Here is a 17,500-nt window from a genome sequence, read left to right as displayed (position 1 = left end):
TACCCAGTGGGCCAAAATGTAAAACCTGAACAAAGTCACGGGCCAACATTGAACAAATTAACCTTTTAATATGGACCCAAACAAGTTTTGCTTTAACATTGAATATGGAACAAGCATCGCTTATTACCATACAATATATAATTTAATAGTGGAGACATGCAAAATCGAATTTCAAATGAAAAAACACATCAATGGCATTCATTTATTAAATAAATAAAATTTAAATAAAAATTGTATGCCCCTTTTCTATTTGCAGCCTTCTGATTTAAATACCAAAATAAACTTTTTCCACTGGCTAATAATTTTACAAATAAAATGATAATAAATCAATCAACCATTCAAGCCCATGCCTTGTAGCAAGAAAAAGTGCATAAAGAAAACGTTAATAATTGCACACTGGTCTAATCTGATGTGCCCAAGCCAGATACCTGGCATCTCTTCTTGGATGCTAGTTCATCAATGTCTGGGCTCAAGCTCTGAGCTGAAGAAATCCTCAGTATCGAGCGAAGATGTTCATCAGTCAGACGTCTCCTGTGAGTTGTTTTGGTCATCTTCATCGAGGAGAAAAGTTGCTCGCATAGATAAGTGCTGCCGAACATGGAGAGCATCTGAGCAGCTTGGGTGCGGAGCTGAGGCATTGTGTCAGGGATGAACCGTGGAAACTGTGCGGCGCCCACAGCATCATACTTTGACTTCAGCGTGTCGTTGCACTGGAGTTCAATCAGCTCCATTTGGATGTTGGTTGGTGCATTTTCCACATCAACTGCGAAGGGATTACTAAGCAGTTCAAACTTGCATTTCTGGGCATCGAAGTCGGCAAATCGCCGGCTAAACTCAGCGGCGAGAACACTGAGTTTTTCAGCAAACTGTGCGCATGGGAACACGGCGGTAGAGATCTGCGCTTTTATGGATTGGCAGCAGGGAAAATGGCAAGGGTTTCCTTTCAGCATCTGATTCTCCCACAGGCACAGTTTAGTTTTGAAGGCCCTCACTGCAGCGTACATGTCTGTGATGATGCGCCCCCGCCCCTGAAGCTGCAGGTTCAGCGCATCGAGATGGCTCGAGATGTCACAGAGAAAGGCCAGCTCACACAGGAACTTTTGCTCCCGGAGCTCTGCTGTATCCTTCCCTTTGGTTTCCAGGAATTGACATATTTCCTCACGCAGCTCGAAACATCTGTTCAGTACTTTTCCTCTGCTTAGCCATCTCACCTCTGTGTGATACGGCACGTCTGCGTATTCGAACCACACTCCTCCAGAAAAGATTTAAACTGGCGGTGATTTAGACCTTTGGCTCTTATAAAGTTAACTACCTGTGTTACTGTGGTCATAACATGTTCCATCTTTAGGGCTTTGGCACACAGTGCTTCCTGATGTATGATGCAGTGGTAAACAGTTAGCTCACCTGCACAGTTCTCTTCCCGCATCTTCTCCCGAACCATGCCCACCAGTCCACTCTTTTTACCGCACATCGCTGGTGCACCATCTGTCGTTAATCCAACCAGTTTATCCCACGGCAGCTTTATTTCAGTTACACATTTGGAAACCTCCTCAAAGATTTCCTTTCCTGTGGTTGTGCCATGCATTGATTTGAATCCTAATAGCTCCTCCGTAACACACAGATTTGAGTCCACTCCACGGATGAAGACTGACAGCTGAGCAGTATCAGATGCGTCGCAGCTCTCATCCACAGCGAGGGAGAACGCAACAAAATCTTTTCCCTTTTCCATCAGCTGGTCATACAGATTGGTGGCAAGATCACATGTGCGATCAGCTACTGTGTTCCTGCTCAGGCTCACGTTTGAAAATGCTTGTTTTTTTCTCTGGGCATACGAGGTCACAAACCTTCATCATGCACTTTTTCATGAACTCTCCTTCATTAAAGGGCCGGACTGATTTTGCGATCTCTGCTGCCACTATATAACTAGCCTTTACAGCAGCCTCGCTTTGTGATGTGGCTTTTTTAAACATATTCTGTTGTGAAACCAAGCTTCTTTTCATCTCCTCTACTTTCTGGCTCTTTGAGTCATGTCCAGGTCCTTGTATTTGTCATGGTGTTTCGTTTCATAGTGTCGTCTAATGTTGTACTCCTTACTTACAGCCACGTTGACTCCACAAACAAGACAAACAGGTTTGTCTTTTACATATGTAAACAGATATTCTGCCTCCCACTTGTCCAGAAAGCTCCTGTTTTCTGCCTTTCTTTTCGCCATTTTTGGAAAGGGTTAGCTCGCTGACAGTTGTAGCGTCTATGTTGCTATGACTACTGTCACAGAGGAGAGAGCGTTTCTGGGTCCTGTCCTGATTGGCGCGCGAAAACAGCAGAGCATTATGGGATTCGTAGTATTAGTGGTGAATGCGCTGTATAATACCGGCGGGCCAGCTCTAGTAGTAATTTGGTATTTTCTCGCGGGCCAAATATAATTACCCCGCGGGCCAAATTTGGCCCACGGGCCAGAGTTTGACACCCATGGTTTAGAGTGTTGGACTAGTAACTGAAAGGTTGCAAGTTCGAATCCCCGAGCTGACAAGGTACAAATCTGTCGTTCTGCCCCTGAACAGGCAGTTAACCCACTGTTCCTAGGCCGTCATTGGAAGTAAGAATTTGTTCTTAACTGACTTGCCTAGTAAAATAAAAAAAATACAAACTTAGTATATCACAGCTATCTACAGGAACTTAGTATATCACAGCTATCTGTTTATTGAACCTGATGCATTTCAACAGTAACAATTCATAGGTTGTTGTTTCATTGTTTTTAATTGAAACCTGGGCTCAAATTAAATATCATTACATACCAACACTTACACACAGACACACACACATCCACACACGTCATTTGTGCCTGTGTGTGTGTGTGTGTGTGTGTGTGTGTGTGCGTGCGTGCGTGCGTGTGTGTGTGTGTGCCTGTGTGTGTGTGTGTGTGTGTGTGTGTGTGTGTGTGTGTGTGTGTGTGTGTGTGTGCCTGCGTGTGTGTGTGTGTGTGTGTGTGTGTGTGTGTGTGTGTGTGTGTGTGTGTGTGTGTGTGTGTGTGTGTGTGTGTGTGTGTGTGTGTGTGTGCCGCAACACAGATGTGCCCTCTTCTCTCTCAGCGAGCGGCGTGATGCCATTAACAGTTCTATAATCTATCAGACATGAGGAGCCATGGGAGACCAATCAATAGAGGCCCGCAAGGTCAATTAACACCCCCCCGGCCACCCCCTACAGAGGGCCTACCCCCATGCCACCCCCTACAGAGGGCCTACCCCCCATGCCACCCCCTACAGAGGGTCGACCCCCCCGCCGCCCCCCACAGAGGGCCAACCCCCCCCCCGCCACCCCCCTACAGAGGGCCTACACCCCCCTCCTCCAACCCCCTACAGAGGGGACAGAAACAGGAAGAGGGAGGACAGAAACAGGAAGAGGGAGGACAGACAGTCAGCTCCGGGGGACATTTGAAGAACCCCACTCACAACACTCTCTCATCCCCAGCTTGGAGCTGGAGACTAAACGAACCCCCTCCCTTCCCCCTCTCTCCCTTCCCCCTCTCTCCCTTCCCCCTCCTCTCCCTACATCTCTAACCTCAGCTGAAACCGCTGACTAGGTATGATAGGGGGAAGGGAGAGAGGGGGCCAGCTAGAGGGAGGGAGGGAGGGTGAGAGAGAGAGAGAGAGAGAGAGAGAGAGAGAGAGAGAGAGAGGAGGACAGCTAGAGAGGGGGCCAGTTGGAGAGAGAGACTGAACCAAATCATGAGAAAACAGAAAGATAATTACTTGACATATTGGAAAGAATTAACAAAAAAAGGGAGTAAACTAGAATGCTATTTGGCCCTAAACAGAGAGTACACAGCGGCAGAATACCTGACCACTGTGACTGACCCTAAACAGAGAGTACACAGTGGCAGAATACCTGACCACTGTGACTGACCCTAAACAGAGATGACACAGTGGCAGAATACCTGACCACTGTGACTGACCCAAACTTAAGGAAAGCTTTGACTATGTACAGACTCAGTGAGCATAGCCTTGCTATTGAGAAATGCCGCTGTAGGCAGACCTGGCTCTCAAGAGAAGACAGGCTATGTGCTCACTGCCTACAAAATGAGGTGGAAACTGAGCTGCACTTCCTAACCTCCTGCCCAATGTATGACCATATTAGAGACACATATTTCCCTCAGATTACACAGATCCTCAAAGAATTCAAAAACAAATCCAATTTTGAAAAACTTTGGAAAATCCACAGTCTGCATCACAGCAGCAAGATGTGTGACCTGTTGCCACAAGAAAAGGGCAACCAGTGAAGAACACACACCATTGTAAATACAACCCATATTTGCTTATTTATTTTCCCATTTGCATTTGAACTATTTGCACGTCGTTACAACGCTGTATATGGACATAATATGACATTTGTAATGTCTTTATTTATTTGGAACTTTTGTGAGTGTAATGTTTACTATTCATTTTCATTATTTATTTCACTTTTGTTTATTATCTATTTCACTTGCTTTGGCAATGTTAACATATGTTTCCCAGCTAGAGAGAGAGGAGAGGGGACCAGCTAGAGAGAGAGGAGGAGAGGGGACCAGCTAGCGAGAGAGGAGGAGAGGGGGCCAGTTAGAGAGAGAGGAGGAGGGGGGCAGTTAGAGAGAGAGGAGGAGGGGGGCCAGACAGAGAGAGGAGGAGAGGGGGCCAGCCAGAGAGAGAGGAGGAGAGGGACCAGCTAGAGAGAGGAGGAGAGGGGGTCAGCTAGAGAGAGAGAGGAGAGGGGGCCAGCCAGAGAGAGAGGAGGAGAGGGGCCAGTTAGAGAAAGAGGAGGAGTGGGGACCAGCTAGAGAGAGAGGAGGAGGGGGGCCAGCTAGAGAGAGAGGAGGAGAGGGGGCCAGCCAGAGAGAGAGGAGGAGGGGGCCAGCCAGAGAGAGAGAGGGAGAGGGGGCCAGTTAGAGAAAGAGGAGGAGTGGGGACCAGCTAGAGAGAGAGGAGGAGATGGGGCCAGCTAGAGAGAGAGGAGGAGAGGGGGCCAGTTAGAGAAAGAGGAGGAGAAAGAGGAGGAGTGTGGACCAGCTAGAGAGAGAGGAGGAGAGGGGGCCAGCCAGAGAGAGAGGAGGAGAGGTGGCCAGTTAGAGAAAGAGGAGGAGAAAGAGGAGGAGTGGGGACCAGCTAGAGAGAGAGAGGAGTGGGGGTCAGCTAGAGAGGAGGAGTGGGGGCCAGCTAGAGAGAGAGGATGAGTGGGGGCCAGCTAGAGAGGAGGGTGAGAGGGGGCCAGCTAGAGAGGATGAGTGGGGGCCAGCTAGAGAGGAGGATGAGAGGGGGCCAGCTAGAGAGGAGGATGAGAGGGGGCCAGCTAGAGAGGATGAGTGGGGGCCAACTAGAGAGGAGTGGGGGCCAGCTAGAGAAGAGGATGAGTGTGGGCCAGCTAGAGAGGAGGATGAGAGGGGGCCAGCTAGAGAGGATGAGTGGGGGCCAACTAGAGAGGAGGAGTGGGGTCCAGCTAGAGAGGATGAGTGGGGGCCAGCTAGAGAGGAGGAGTGGGGGCCAGCTAGAGAGGAGGAGTGGGGGCCAGCTAGAGAGGAGGAGTGGGGGCCAGCTAGAGAGGAGGCTGAGTGGGGTCCAGCTAGAGAGGAGGAGTGGGGGCCAGCTGGAGAGGAGGATGAGTGGGGGCCAGCTGGAGATGAGGATGAGTGGGGGCCAGCTGGAGATGAGGATGAGTGGGGGCCAGCTGGAGAGGAGGATGAGTGGGGGCCAGCTGGAGAGGAGGATGAGTGGGGGCCAGCTGGAGAGGAGGATGAGTGGGGGCCAGCTGGAGAGGAGGATGAGTGGGGGCCAGCTGGAGATGAGGATGAGTGGGGGCCAGCTGGAGAGGAGGATGAGTGGGGGCCAGCTGGAGAGGAGGATGAGTGGGGGCCAGCTGGAGAGGAGGATGAGTGGGGGCCAGCAGGAAGAGGAGGATGAGTGGGGGCCAGCTGGAGATGAGGATGAGTGGGGGCCAGCTGGAGAGGAGGATGAGTGGGGGCCAGCTGGAGAGGAGGATGAGTGGGGGCCAGCTGGAGAGGAGGATGAGTGGGGGCTAGAGATGTATTTAATCTACATGTAACTGTTTTACGTGTCAGTCATTTAACATTTGCTCCAGACTTACAAGATTTACAAGAGGTTGAGTGCCTTGCTCAAGGGGCCATCAACAGATTTTTCACCAAGTCGGGGATTGGAACCAATGCCTTTTCGGTTACTAACCCAACACTAGGCTCTACCTATCTCTCTGTATTCTGGCCTGTGGAAAACACAGCAGTCATTAGGTCAGGAGCGTGTGTGTGTGTGTGTGTGTGTGTGTGTGTGTGTGTTCAGGTAAATACCACATTGACCATGGCTGAGTCATATGTTTCCTTATACAGCGACTACTCTTCTGAGAAACCAGAGTGCACGTACACACACACACACGCACGCACACACACACACACGCACGCACGCACGCACGCACGCACACACACACACGCGCGCGCCATCGGCCTGTTGAGAGAGAGGGGTGAGGGTTCTCACAGAGCGATGATGATGAGGGTAGGGGGAGGAAGGGGAACATTTCATCCCAGCTGTTTATTCACTGGCTTTCTTTAGCTACCATAACACACACACACACACACACACACACACACACACACACACACACACACACACACACACACACACACACACACACACACACACACACACACACACACACACACACACACACACACACACACACATCCTGCACCCCTCCTCCTGAAGCCTCATATTTATGTGGGCATTATTTTCCCTGTCGACCTTGAGCCTGGCCGAGGCGCTTTGGCTGTGTGTGTGTGTGCGTGTGTGTGTGTGTGTGTGTGTGCGTGCGTGTGTGCGTGTGTGCGTGTGTGTGTGTGTGCGTGCGTGCGTGTGTGTGTGTGCAGCAGAAGTGAGACAATAACATCTGAAACCTGAACCGTTTGCCAGGTGTACGGGAAAAGAGAGGAAAGGAGGAGGGAGGGAGAGAGGGAGGAGAGAGGACAAGAACAGGGAGAGATGAGAGGGGAACAGAAACTAGGGGAGGGAGGAGAGCGGGAGGGAGGGAGAGAGGGAAGAGAGCGGGAGGGAGGGAGAGAGGGAAGAGAGCGGGAGGGAGGGAGAGAGAGAGGGAGGAGAGAGAGAGGGAGGAGAGCAGAAGGGAGGGAGGGAGAGGGGGAGAGCGGGAGGGAGGGAGGGAAGAGAGCGGAAGTGAGGGAGAGAGAGGGAGGAGAGAGAGAGGGAGGAGAGCGGGAGGGAGAGAGAGAGGGCGAGGAGAGCGGGAGGGAGGGAGAGAGCGGGGAGAGCGGGAGGGAGAGAGAGGGAGGAGAACGGGAGGGAGAGCGGTAGGGCGAGGAGAGTGGGAGTGACAGAGAGAGGGAGGAGAGCAGTAGGGAGGGAGGGAGGGAGGGAGGAGAGCGGGAGGGAGAGAGAGAGGGAGGAAGCGGGAGGGAGAGAGAGAGGGGAGGGAGAACGGGAGGGAGAGCGAGAGGGCGAAGAGAGAGGGAAGAGAGAGGGAGAGAGGGAAGAGAGCGGTAGGGAGGGAGGGAGAGAGAGAGGGAAGAAAGCAGTAGGGAGGGGAGGGAGAGAAGAGAGCGGTAGGGAGGGAGAGAGAGGGAAGAGAGCAGTAGGGAGGGAGGAGAGAGGGAAGGGAGCAGTAGGAAGGGAGGGAGGGAGAGAGGGAAGAGAGCGGTAGGGAGGGAGGGAGAGAGGGAAGAGAGCGGTAGGGAGGGAGGGAGAGAGAGAAGAGAGCGGTAGGGAGGGAGGGAAGAGAGCGGTAGGGAGGGAGGGAGAGAAGAGAGAGGTAGGGAGGGAGGGAGAGAGGAAAGAGAGCAGTAGGGAGGGAGGGAGAAAGAGAGCGGTAGGGAGGGAGGGAGAGAGAGAAGAGAGTAGGGAGGGAGGAGAGAGGGAAGAGAGCGGTAGGGAGGGAGGGAGAGAGGAAGAGAGCGGTAGGGAGGGAGGGAGGGAGGGAGGGAGGGAGGGAGGGAGGGAGGGAGGGAGGGAGGGAGGGAGGGAGGGAGGGAGAGAGGGAAGAGAGCAGTAGGGAGAGAGGGAAGAGAGTGGTAGGGAGGGAGGGAGAGAGGGAAGAGAGCAGTAGGGAGGGAGGGAGAGAGGGAAGAGAGCGGTAGGGAGGGAGGGTTGAGAGGGAAGAGAGCGGTAGGGAGGGAGAGAGGGAGAGAGGGAAGAGAGCGGTAGGGAGGGAGGGAGGGAGAGAGGGAAGAGAGCGGTAGGGAGAGAGGGAAGAGAGTGGTAGGGAGGGAGGGAGAGAGGGAAGAGAGCAGTAGGGAGGGAGGGAGAGAGGGAAGAGAGAGCGGTAGGGAGGGTTGAGAGGAAGAGAGCGGTAGGGAGGGAGGGAGAGAGGGAGGGAAGAGAGCGGTAGGGAGGGAGGGAGGGAGAGAGGGAAGAGAGCGGTAGGGAGGGAGGGAGAGAGGGAGGGAAGAGAGCGGTAGGGAGGGAGGGAGGGAGAGAGGGAAGAGAGCGGTAGGGAGGGAGGGAGAGAGGGAGGAGAGCGGTAGGGAGGGAGGGAGAGAGGGAAGAGAGCGGTAGGGAGGGAGGGAGAGAAGAGAGCGGTAGGGAGGGAGAGAGGGAAGAGAGCGGTAGGGAGGGAGGGAGAGAGGGAAGAGAGCGGTAGGGAGGGAGGGAGGGAGAGAGGGAAGAGAGCGGTAGGGAGGGAGGGAGGGAGAGAGGGAGGAGAGCGTTAGGGAGGGAGGGAGAGAGGGAGGAGAGCGTTAGGGAGGGAGGGAGAGAGGGAGGAGAGCGTTAGGGGAGGGAGGGAGAGAGGGAGGAGGAGCGTTAGGGAGGGAGGGAGAGAGGGAGGAGAGCGTTAGGGAGGGAGGGGAGAGAGGGAGGAGAGCGTTAGGGAGGGAGGGAGGGAGGGAGGGAGGGAGGGAGAGAGGGAAAGAGAGCGGTAGGGAGGGAGGGAGGGAGAGAGGAAGAGAGCGGTAGGGAGGGAGGGAGAGAGGGAGGAGAGCGGTAGGGTTGGTAAATCCATAAATGAATCCTGGACATCTGCTCAGCAACATGAAAGATGAAAGGAAACACAGACCTGAGCTGTGTGTGTGTGTGTGTGTGTGTGTGTGTGTGTGTGTGTGTGTGTGTGTGTGTGTGTGTGTGTGTGTGTGTGTGTGTGTGTGTGTGTGTGTGTGTGTGTGTGTGTGTGTGTGTGTGTGTGTGTGTGTGTGTGTGTGTGTGTGCTTTACTTCCCCACCTGCTCCTGTGCCTTATCGCCTCACCTTCCCCCGCACCCCAAACATCCACACCCAACCTTAACCCCCATCACCATGCAAATGCCAGAGATACAGAAACAAGAGCAGGTTTCTAGAGATGCAAAGTGTGTTGTGGGTGTGTGTTCTGTGTGTGTGTGTCTGTGTGTGGTGTGTTTGTGTGTGTGTGCGTGTGCGTGTGTGTTCTGTGTGTGTGTTTGTATGTGTGTTTGTTTGTCTATGTTTGTGTGTTTGTGTGTGTGTGTCTGTGTGTGTTTGTTTGTCTATGTTTGTGTGTTTGTGTGTGTGTGTCTGTGTGTGTGTGTGTGCCTGTGTGTGTGTTGTGTTTTTGTGTGTGTGTGTGTGTCTGTGTGTGTGTCTGTGTGTGTGCCTGTGTGTGTGTGTTGTGTTTTTGTGTGTGTGTGTGTGTGTCTGTGTATGTGTGTGTGTGTGTGTGTGTGTGTGTGTTGTGTTTGTGTGTGTGTGTGTGTGTGTGTGTCTGTGTATGTGTGTTTGTTTGTCTATGTTTGTGTGTTTGTGTGTCTGTGTCTGTGTGTGTGTGTGTGTGTGTGCCTGTGTGTGTGTGTTGTGTTTTTGTGTGTGTGTGTGTGTGTCTGTGTATGTGTGTTATGTTCGTGTGTCTCTGTGTGGGCGCGTGATGAGGAAGATAGGCTCTCAGACAAAGGCCTCTGCTATTCCTTTACAAACACACACACACACACACACACACACACACACACACACACACACACACACACACACACACACACACACACACACACACACACACTAGTAAGATAGACTAGGAGTCATCCTGTAATACAATAGTCTGCTGTGAAAATAATACTTAATATTCAATTATTTGAATAATACTTCATAATTGATATCTGATCATTTGAATAATACTTCATATTTGATATCTGATCATTTGAATAATACTTCATATTTGATATTCGATCATTTGAATAATACTTCATATTTGATTATGCTACTATGGAGACATCACTGAGGGGTGGGGGGTGGGGGGGGGGGTGCAGAGGCAGGTGCACCTAACAGCCATCTCAGGGTAATATGTGGAAAAGTGGGCTACCTGCAACGTTGGTCCTCTGTAACTCAAATCGTAGATGGCAAGATGGTGGTTTAAATAAACATCTATTATCACATGACTGTATTACCATAATGTTTAGTACCTTGTTTAATGTGGTTTTATTTAGTGGATAATTGTAACTAAATGTGATTGAACAGCTACATCAGCTGTGATATATTTGATTCCGAGAAGCACAAACATGTTTTCATCTCACACACACACACACACGCACACGCACACACACACACACACACACACACACACACACACACACACACACACACACACACACACACACACACACACACACACACACACACAGAAACATGTTTCATCTCTCAGCAGCTGGAGAAGTACAACTATTACTGGCTCTCTATGTGTTGTTGTCCTTTCACTTTGTTCTTCAAACGACAGTGTGTGTGTGTGTGTGTGTGTGTGTGTGTGTGTGTGTGTGTGTGTGTGTGTGTGTGTGTGTGTGTGTGTGTGTGTGTGTGTGTGTGTGTGTGATGTAACGTGCAGAACAGAAAGGTTAACAACTACCTGCAAAACACCTGTTCAAAACTGCCATGAAAGAGAAAGGCAGTGTGTTTCTTAACACACACACACACACACCCCTCCCCCAACACACACACCAGGAAACCGTACACCTCAGAACCTAAAAAATATACTCACTTCTCTTCTCCATCCCTAGCTTAGAACACCTCTCTTCTCCATCCCTAGTTTAGAACACCTCTCTTCTCCATCCCTAGTTTAGAACACCTCTCTTCTCCATCCCTAGTTTAGAACACTTCTCCATCCCTAGTTTAGAACACTTCTCCATCCCTAGTTTAGAACACTTCTCTTCTCCATCCCTAGTTTAGAACACTTCTCTTCTCCATCCCTAGTTTAGAACACTTCTCTTCTCCATCCCTAGTTTAGAACACTTCTCTTCTCCATCCCTAGTTTAGAACACTTCTCTTCTCCATCCCTAGTTTAGAACACCTCTCTTCTCCATCCCTAGTTTAGAACACTTCTCCATCCCTAGTTTAGAACACTTCTCCATCCCTAGTTTAGAACACTTCTCCATCCCTAGTTTAGAACACTTCTCCATCCCTAGTTTAGAACACTTCTCCATCCCTAGTTTAGAACACTTCTCCATCCCTAGTTTAGAACACTTCTCCATCAATAGTTTAGAACACTTCTCCATCCCTAGTTTAGAACACTTCTCCATCAATAGTTTAGAACACTTCTCCATCAATAGTTTAGAACACTTCTCCATCCCTAGTTTAGAACACTTCTCTTCTCCATCTCTAGTTTAGAACACTTCTCCATCCCTAGTTTAGAACACTTCTCCATCCCTAGTTTAGAACACTTCTCCATCCCTAGTTTAGAACACTTCTCTTCTCCATCCCTAGTTTAGAACACTTCTCCATCCCTAGTTTAGAACACTTCTCCATCCCTAGTTTAGAACACTTCTCTTCTCCATCCCTAGTTTAGAACACTTCTCCATCCCTAGTTTAGAACACTTCTCTTCTCCATCCCTAGTTTAGAACACTTCTCTTCTCCATCCCTAGTTTAGAACACCTCTCTTCTCCATCCCTAGTTTAGAACACTTCTCCATCCCTAGTTTAGAACACTTCTCCATCCCTAGTTTAGAACACTTCTCCATCCCTAGTTTAGAACACTTCTCCATCCCTAGTTTAGAACACTTCTCCATCCCTAGTTTAGAACACTTCTCCATCCCTAGTTTAGAACACTTCTCCATCCCTAGTTTAGAACACTTCTCTTCTCCATCCCTAGTTTAGAACACTTCTCTTCTCCATCAATAGTTTAGAACACTTCTCCATCCCTAGTTTAGAACACTTCTCCATCCCTAGTTTAGAACACTTCTCTTCTCCATCAATAGTTTAGAACACTTCTCCATCAATAGTTTAGAACACTTCTCTTCTCCATCCCTAGTTTAGAACACTTCTCCATCCCTAGTTTAGAACACTTCTCCATCCCTAGTTTAGAACACTTCTCTATCCCTAGTTTAGAACACTTCTCTTCTCCATCAATAGTTTAGAACACTTCTCTATCCCTAGTTTAGAACACTTCTCTATCCCTAGTTTAGAACACTTCTCTTCTCCAGACCTCTTTCCCACTCCACCCATCATCCTCTCTGTTCCTTTCTTTGAAATACGATTAGCTTTTGAGTGTTATGCACGAACAGACAAACACACACACGCACATGCACGCACACACACACACGCACACACGCACACGCACGCGAACGCACACGCACACGCACGCGCACGCGCACGCGCACACACACACACACACACACACACACACACACACACACACACACACACACACACACACACACACACACCGTGTGAAGTATGATTTGCTTTGAGCGTTTATGTACAAAGTCTCACTGCTGTGATGAAAGAGGGGGGTGAGACAGTGAGAACACTAAATGCTGTGTGTCTGTGTGAGTGTCTGTCTGTGTGTGTCTGTGTGTCTGTGTGTCTTTCTGTCTGTGTGTGTCTGCGTGTCTTTCTGTCTGTCTGTGTGTGTCTGTGTGTCTGCGTGTGTCTGTGTGTGTCTGTCTGTGTGGGTGTGTGTGCGTGTGTGTCTATCTGTCTGTCTGTGTCTGTCTGTGTCTGTCCGTGTGTGTGTGTGTGTGTGTGTGTGTGTGTGTGTGTGTGCGCATGTGCGTGTGTGTCTGTTCGTGCATAGCACTCAAAAGCTAATCGTATTTCAAATGAAACACACACATACACACACACACACACACACACACACACACACACACACACACACACACACACACACACACACACACACACACACACACACACACACACACACACACACACACACACACACCTGGACTTCACTAGGAAAGGATACAGTACTCCCTGAATACGGCGATATGTCAGCCATGTCCTGAAGCTCTCCACACTCTGACTTGATGAGCGACAGCCCCTCGCTCCCTCCTCCATGTTGGGGTGGAGAGCTCTGCCTGTGGTGGTGGTGGGAGACAAAATGGACGCCCCCGCCCGACCCCATCTTGGTCCGCAGCCCCACAGTTTCCCTGGAGAGGTCCATGGACTCAGGAGAGGAGCGCTGGTCTTTGGAGAAGCTCTGGAAAGGGTAGCCCATCAGTGGGAGAGGGAAGGGGTGTCGGAAGGAGGGAGGGGAGAACCCCAGAGAGGCAGAGAGGGGGGAGGAATGGAGGGAGGGGTGGTGGGGGTGAGGAGGAGGAGGAGGAGGGAGACAGGGGTTCTGTTGGTGTTGGTCGGCGTTGGTCTTCCTGACCACTAGAGGCAACGCTTCTGTCTGGTCACCGGCCGTCGGAACACTGAGGCCCCCGAACGAGTCCAGCGTGTTCGGGATGATGACGTCGCCAAAGCACGGCAGCCTCTGATTGGCTGAGTGAAAGGTGGGGCTGTCACCGTTCACGCTCATGCTGACTCCCCCGAAGCGAGAGTCAGTGGAGAGGGAGGGGGGGAAGGGAGGGAAGGAGGCCTGTGAGGGAGCTTTAGTGGCAGAGGGGGTGTTTTGGGAGCCACTGTGATGAGAGGGATGGTGTTGAAGATGATGATGGCTGGATGGTTTGTGGTTGAACCCTTTAACCACGGTGTCCACCACCTGCGACATGGCAGAGTTGAGCTCCTGTTTTAGAGTCTCGGCTAGCTGCCTCCCCTCTGATCGCATTGGCCCCCCTCCTGCCCCTCTCTCCCCTTGGCCCCAATCCCTCTTCAGCCTCCTCCTCCCCTCCCTCTCTCCCTCATCCCTCTCTCCCTCATCCCTCTCGCCCTCCTCATGCTTCTCTCCAGCCAACAGGGCCTGTTCTCGTAACAGTGCTCTGGCTCGGTCCAGAAATAGACCTGGGTCGTCAACCAACTCTGACAGGTCATCATAGATACCGTCGGCACGGTTACGGTTGCCGCGGCGGTCCCTGTGTGTGTTCTCCAAACCGTCGGAGCGGACGCTGTTCTCTGACAGGTTCCCGTCCTCCTCCCCTCCTCCTGCTCTCTCCTCCTCCTCCTCCTCCTCCTCCTCCTCCTCCTCCGTCTCAGTCTCATAGATCTGATAGAACTTCTCCTGCAGCTGACGAAGCTGTTTCTGTAGAACAATATAAACTATTAAAATACACTATTGAACTTAATATAGCAATCAATCAATAACAAATAGATAAACATAACAATAAATACAGTATATACATGTATAAATCAATCAATAAATGAATATAAAATATATATGAATAATAAACAATATATTGAGACATATAAATAATGAATAAACAATGTTCTACATTAATATATAGATAGCTGTAGGAATAGAAACACGATGTTCTACATTAATATATAGATAGCTGTAGGATTAGAAAGACGATGTTCTACATTAATATATAGATAGCTGTAGGAATAGAAACACGATGTTCTACATTAATATATATATAGCTGTAGGAATAGAAACACGATGTTCTACATTAATATATATATAGCTGTAGGAATAGAAACACGATGTTCTACATTAATATATAGATAGCTGTAAGAATAGAAACACGAAGTTCTACATTAATATATAGATAGCTGTAGGAATAGAAACACGATGTTCTACATTAATATATAGATAGCTGTAAGAATAGAAACACGATGTTCTACATTAATATATATATAGCTGTAGGATTAGAAAGACGATGTTCTACATTAATATATAGATAGCTGTAGGAATAGAAACACGATGTTCTACATTAATATATAGATAGCTGTAGGAATAGAAACACGATGTTCTACATTAATATATATAGATAGCTGTAAGAATAGAAACACGATGTTCTACATTAATATATAGATAGCTGTAAGAGTAGAAACACGATGTTCTACATTAATATATAGATAGCTGTAGGAATAGAAACACGATGTTCTACATTAATATATAGATAGCTGTAGGAATAGAAACACGATGTTCTACATTAATATATAGATAGCTGTAGGAATAGAAACACGATGTTCTACATTTACATTTACATTTAAGTCATTTAGCAGACGCTCTTATCCAGAGCGACTTACAAATTGGATAACATTAATATATAGATAGCTGTAGGAATAGAAACATGATGGTCTACATTAATATATAGATAGCTGTAGGAATAGAAACATGATGGTCTACATTAATATATAGACAGCTGTAGGAATAGAAACATGATGGTCTACATTAATATATAGATAGCTGTAGGAATAGAAACATGATGGTCTACATTAATATATAGACAGCTGTAGGAATAGAAACATGATGGTCTACATTAATATATAGACAGCTGTAGGAATAGAAACACGATGTTCTACATTAATATATAGATAGCTGTAGGAATAGAAACATGATGGTCTACATTAATATATAGACAGCTGTAGGAATAGAAACACGATGTTCTACATTAATATATAGATAGCTGTAGGAATAGAAACATGATGGTCTACATTAATATATAGATAGCTGTAGGAATAGAAACATGATGGTCTACATTAATATATAGATAGCTGTAAGAATAGAAACACGATGTTCTACATTAATATATAGATAGCTGTAGGAATAGAAACATGATGGTCTACATTAATATATAGACAGCTGTAGGAATAGAAACACGATGTTCTACATTAATATATAGATAGCTGTAGGAATAGAAACATGATGGTCTACATTAATATATAGACAGCTGTAGGAATAGAAACACGATGTTCTACATTAATATATAGACAGCTGTAGGAATAGAAACATGATGGTCTACATTAATATATAGACAGCTGTAGGAATAGAAACATGATGGTCTACATTAATATATAGACAGCTGTAGGAATAGAAACATGATGGTCTACATTAATATATAGATAGCTGTAGGAATAGAAACATGATGGTCTACATTAATATATAGATAGCTGTAGGAATAGAAACATGATGGTCTACATTAATATATAGATAGCTGTAGGAATAGAAACATGATGGTCTACATTAATATATAGATAGCTGTAGGAATAGAAACATGATGGTCTACATTAATATATAGATAGCTGTAGGAATAGAAACACAATGTTCTACATTAATATATAGATAGCTGTAGGAATAGAAACATGATGGTCTACATTAATATATAGATAGCTGTAGGAATAGAAACATGATGGTCTACATTAATATATAGATAGCTGTAGGAATAGAAACATGATGGTCTACATTAATATATAGATAGCTGTAGGAATAGAAACATGATGGTCTACATTAATATATAGACAGCTGTAGGAATAGAAACACGATGTTCTACATTAATATATAGATAGCTGTAGGAATAGAAACATGATGGTCTACATTAATATATAGATAGCTGTAGGAATAGAAACATGATGGTCTACATTAATATATAGACAGCTGTAGGAATAGAAACATGATGGTCTACATTAATATATAGATAGCTGTAGGAATAGAAACACAATGTTCTACATTAATATATAGATAGCTGTAGGAATAGAAACATGATGGTCTACATTAATATATAGATAGCTGTAGGAATAGAAACATGATGGTCTACATTAATATATAGATAGCTGTAGGAATAGAAACATGATGGTCTACATTAATATATAGATAGCTGTAGGAATAGAAACATGATGGTCTACATTAATATATAGACAGCTGTAGGAATAGAAACACGATGTTCTACATTAATATATAGATAGCTGTAGGAATAGAAACATGATGGTCTACATTAATATATAGATAGCTGTAGGAATAGAAACACGATGTTCTACATTAATATATAGACAGCTGTAGGAATAGAAACACGATGTTCTACATTAATATATAGACAGCTGTAGGAATAGAAACATGATGTTCAACATTCATATATAGATAGCTGTAGGAATAGAAACATGATGGTCTACATTAATATATAGACAGCTGTAGGAATAGAAACATGATGGTCTACATTAATATATAGACAGCTGTAGGAATAGAAACATGATGGTCTACATTAATATATAGACAGCTGTAGGAATAGAAACATGATGTTCTACATTAATATATAGATAGCTGTAGGAATAGAAACACGATGTTCTACATTAATATATAGATAGCTGTTGGAATAGAAACACGATGTTCTACATTAATATATAGATAGCTGTAGGAATAGAAACACGATGTTCTACATTAATATATAGATAGCTGTAGGAATAGAAACACGATGTTCTACATTAATA

General features: G+C 47.2%; 1 protein-coding gene across 2 annotated transcripts in view; it reads right to left on the bottom strand.

Annotated features, from left to right (window-relative positions):
* The window catches only part of LOC135532636 (prospero homeobox protein 1-like), a 55,452-nt gene that overhangs the window by 26,907 nt on the left and 11,045 nt on the right, over positions 1–17,500 (bottom strand). For both annotated transcript variants that reach the window (XM_064960102.1, XM_064960101.1), the window contains exon 4: positions 13,158–14,375. In XM_064960102.1, the coding sequence (XP_064816174.1) occupies positions 13,158–14,375 (1,218 nt within the window). The remainder of the gene's footprint in view (positions 1–13,157; positions 14,376–17,500) is intronic.

Source organism: Oncorhynchus masou, unplaced genomic scaffold (assembly GCF_036934945.1).
Source record: "Oncorhynchus masou masou isolate Uvic2021 unplaced genomic scaffold, UVic_Omas_1.1 unplaced_scaffold_1957, whole genome shotgun sequence".
NCBI lineage: Eukaryota > Metazoa > Chordata > Actinopteri > Salmoniformes > Salmonidae > Oncorhynchus > Oncorhynchus masou.
Note: the sequence above shows the minus strand (reverse complement) of the source record. Positions and strands in the feature narration are given on the sequence as shown.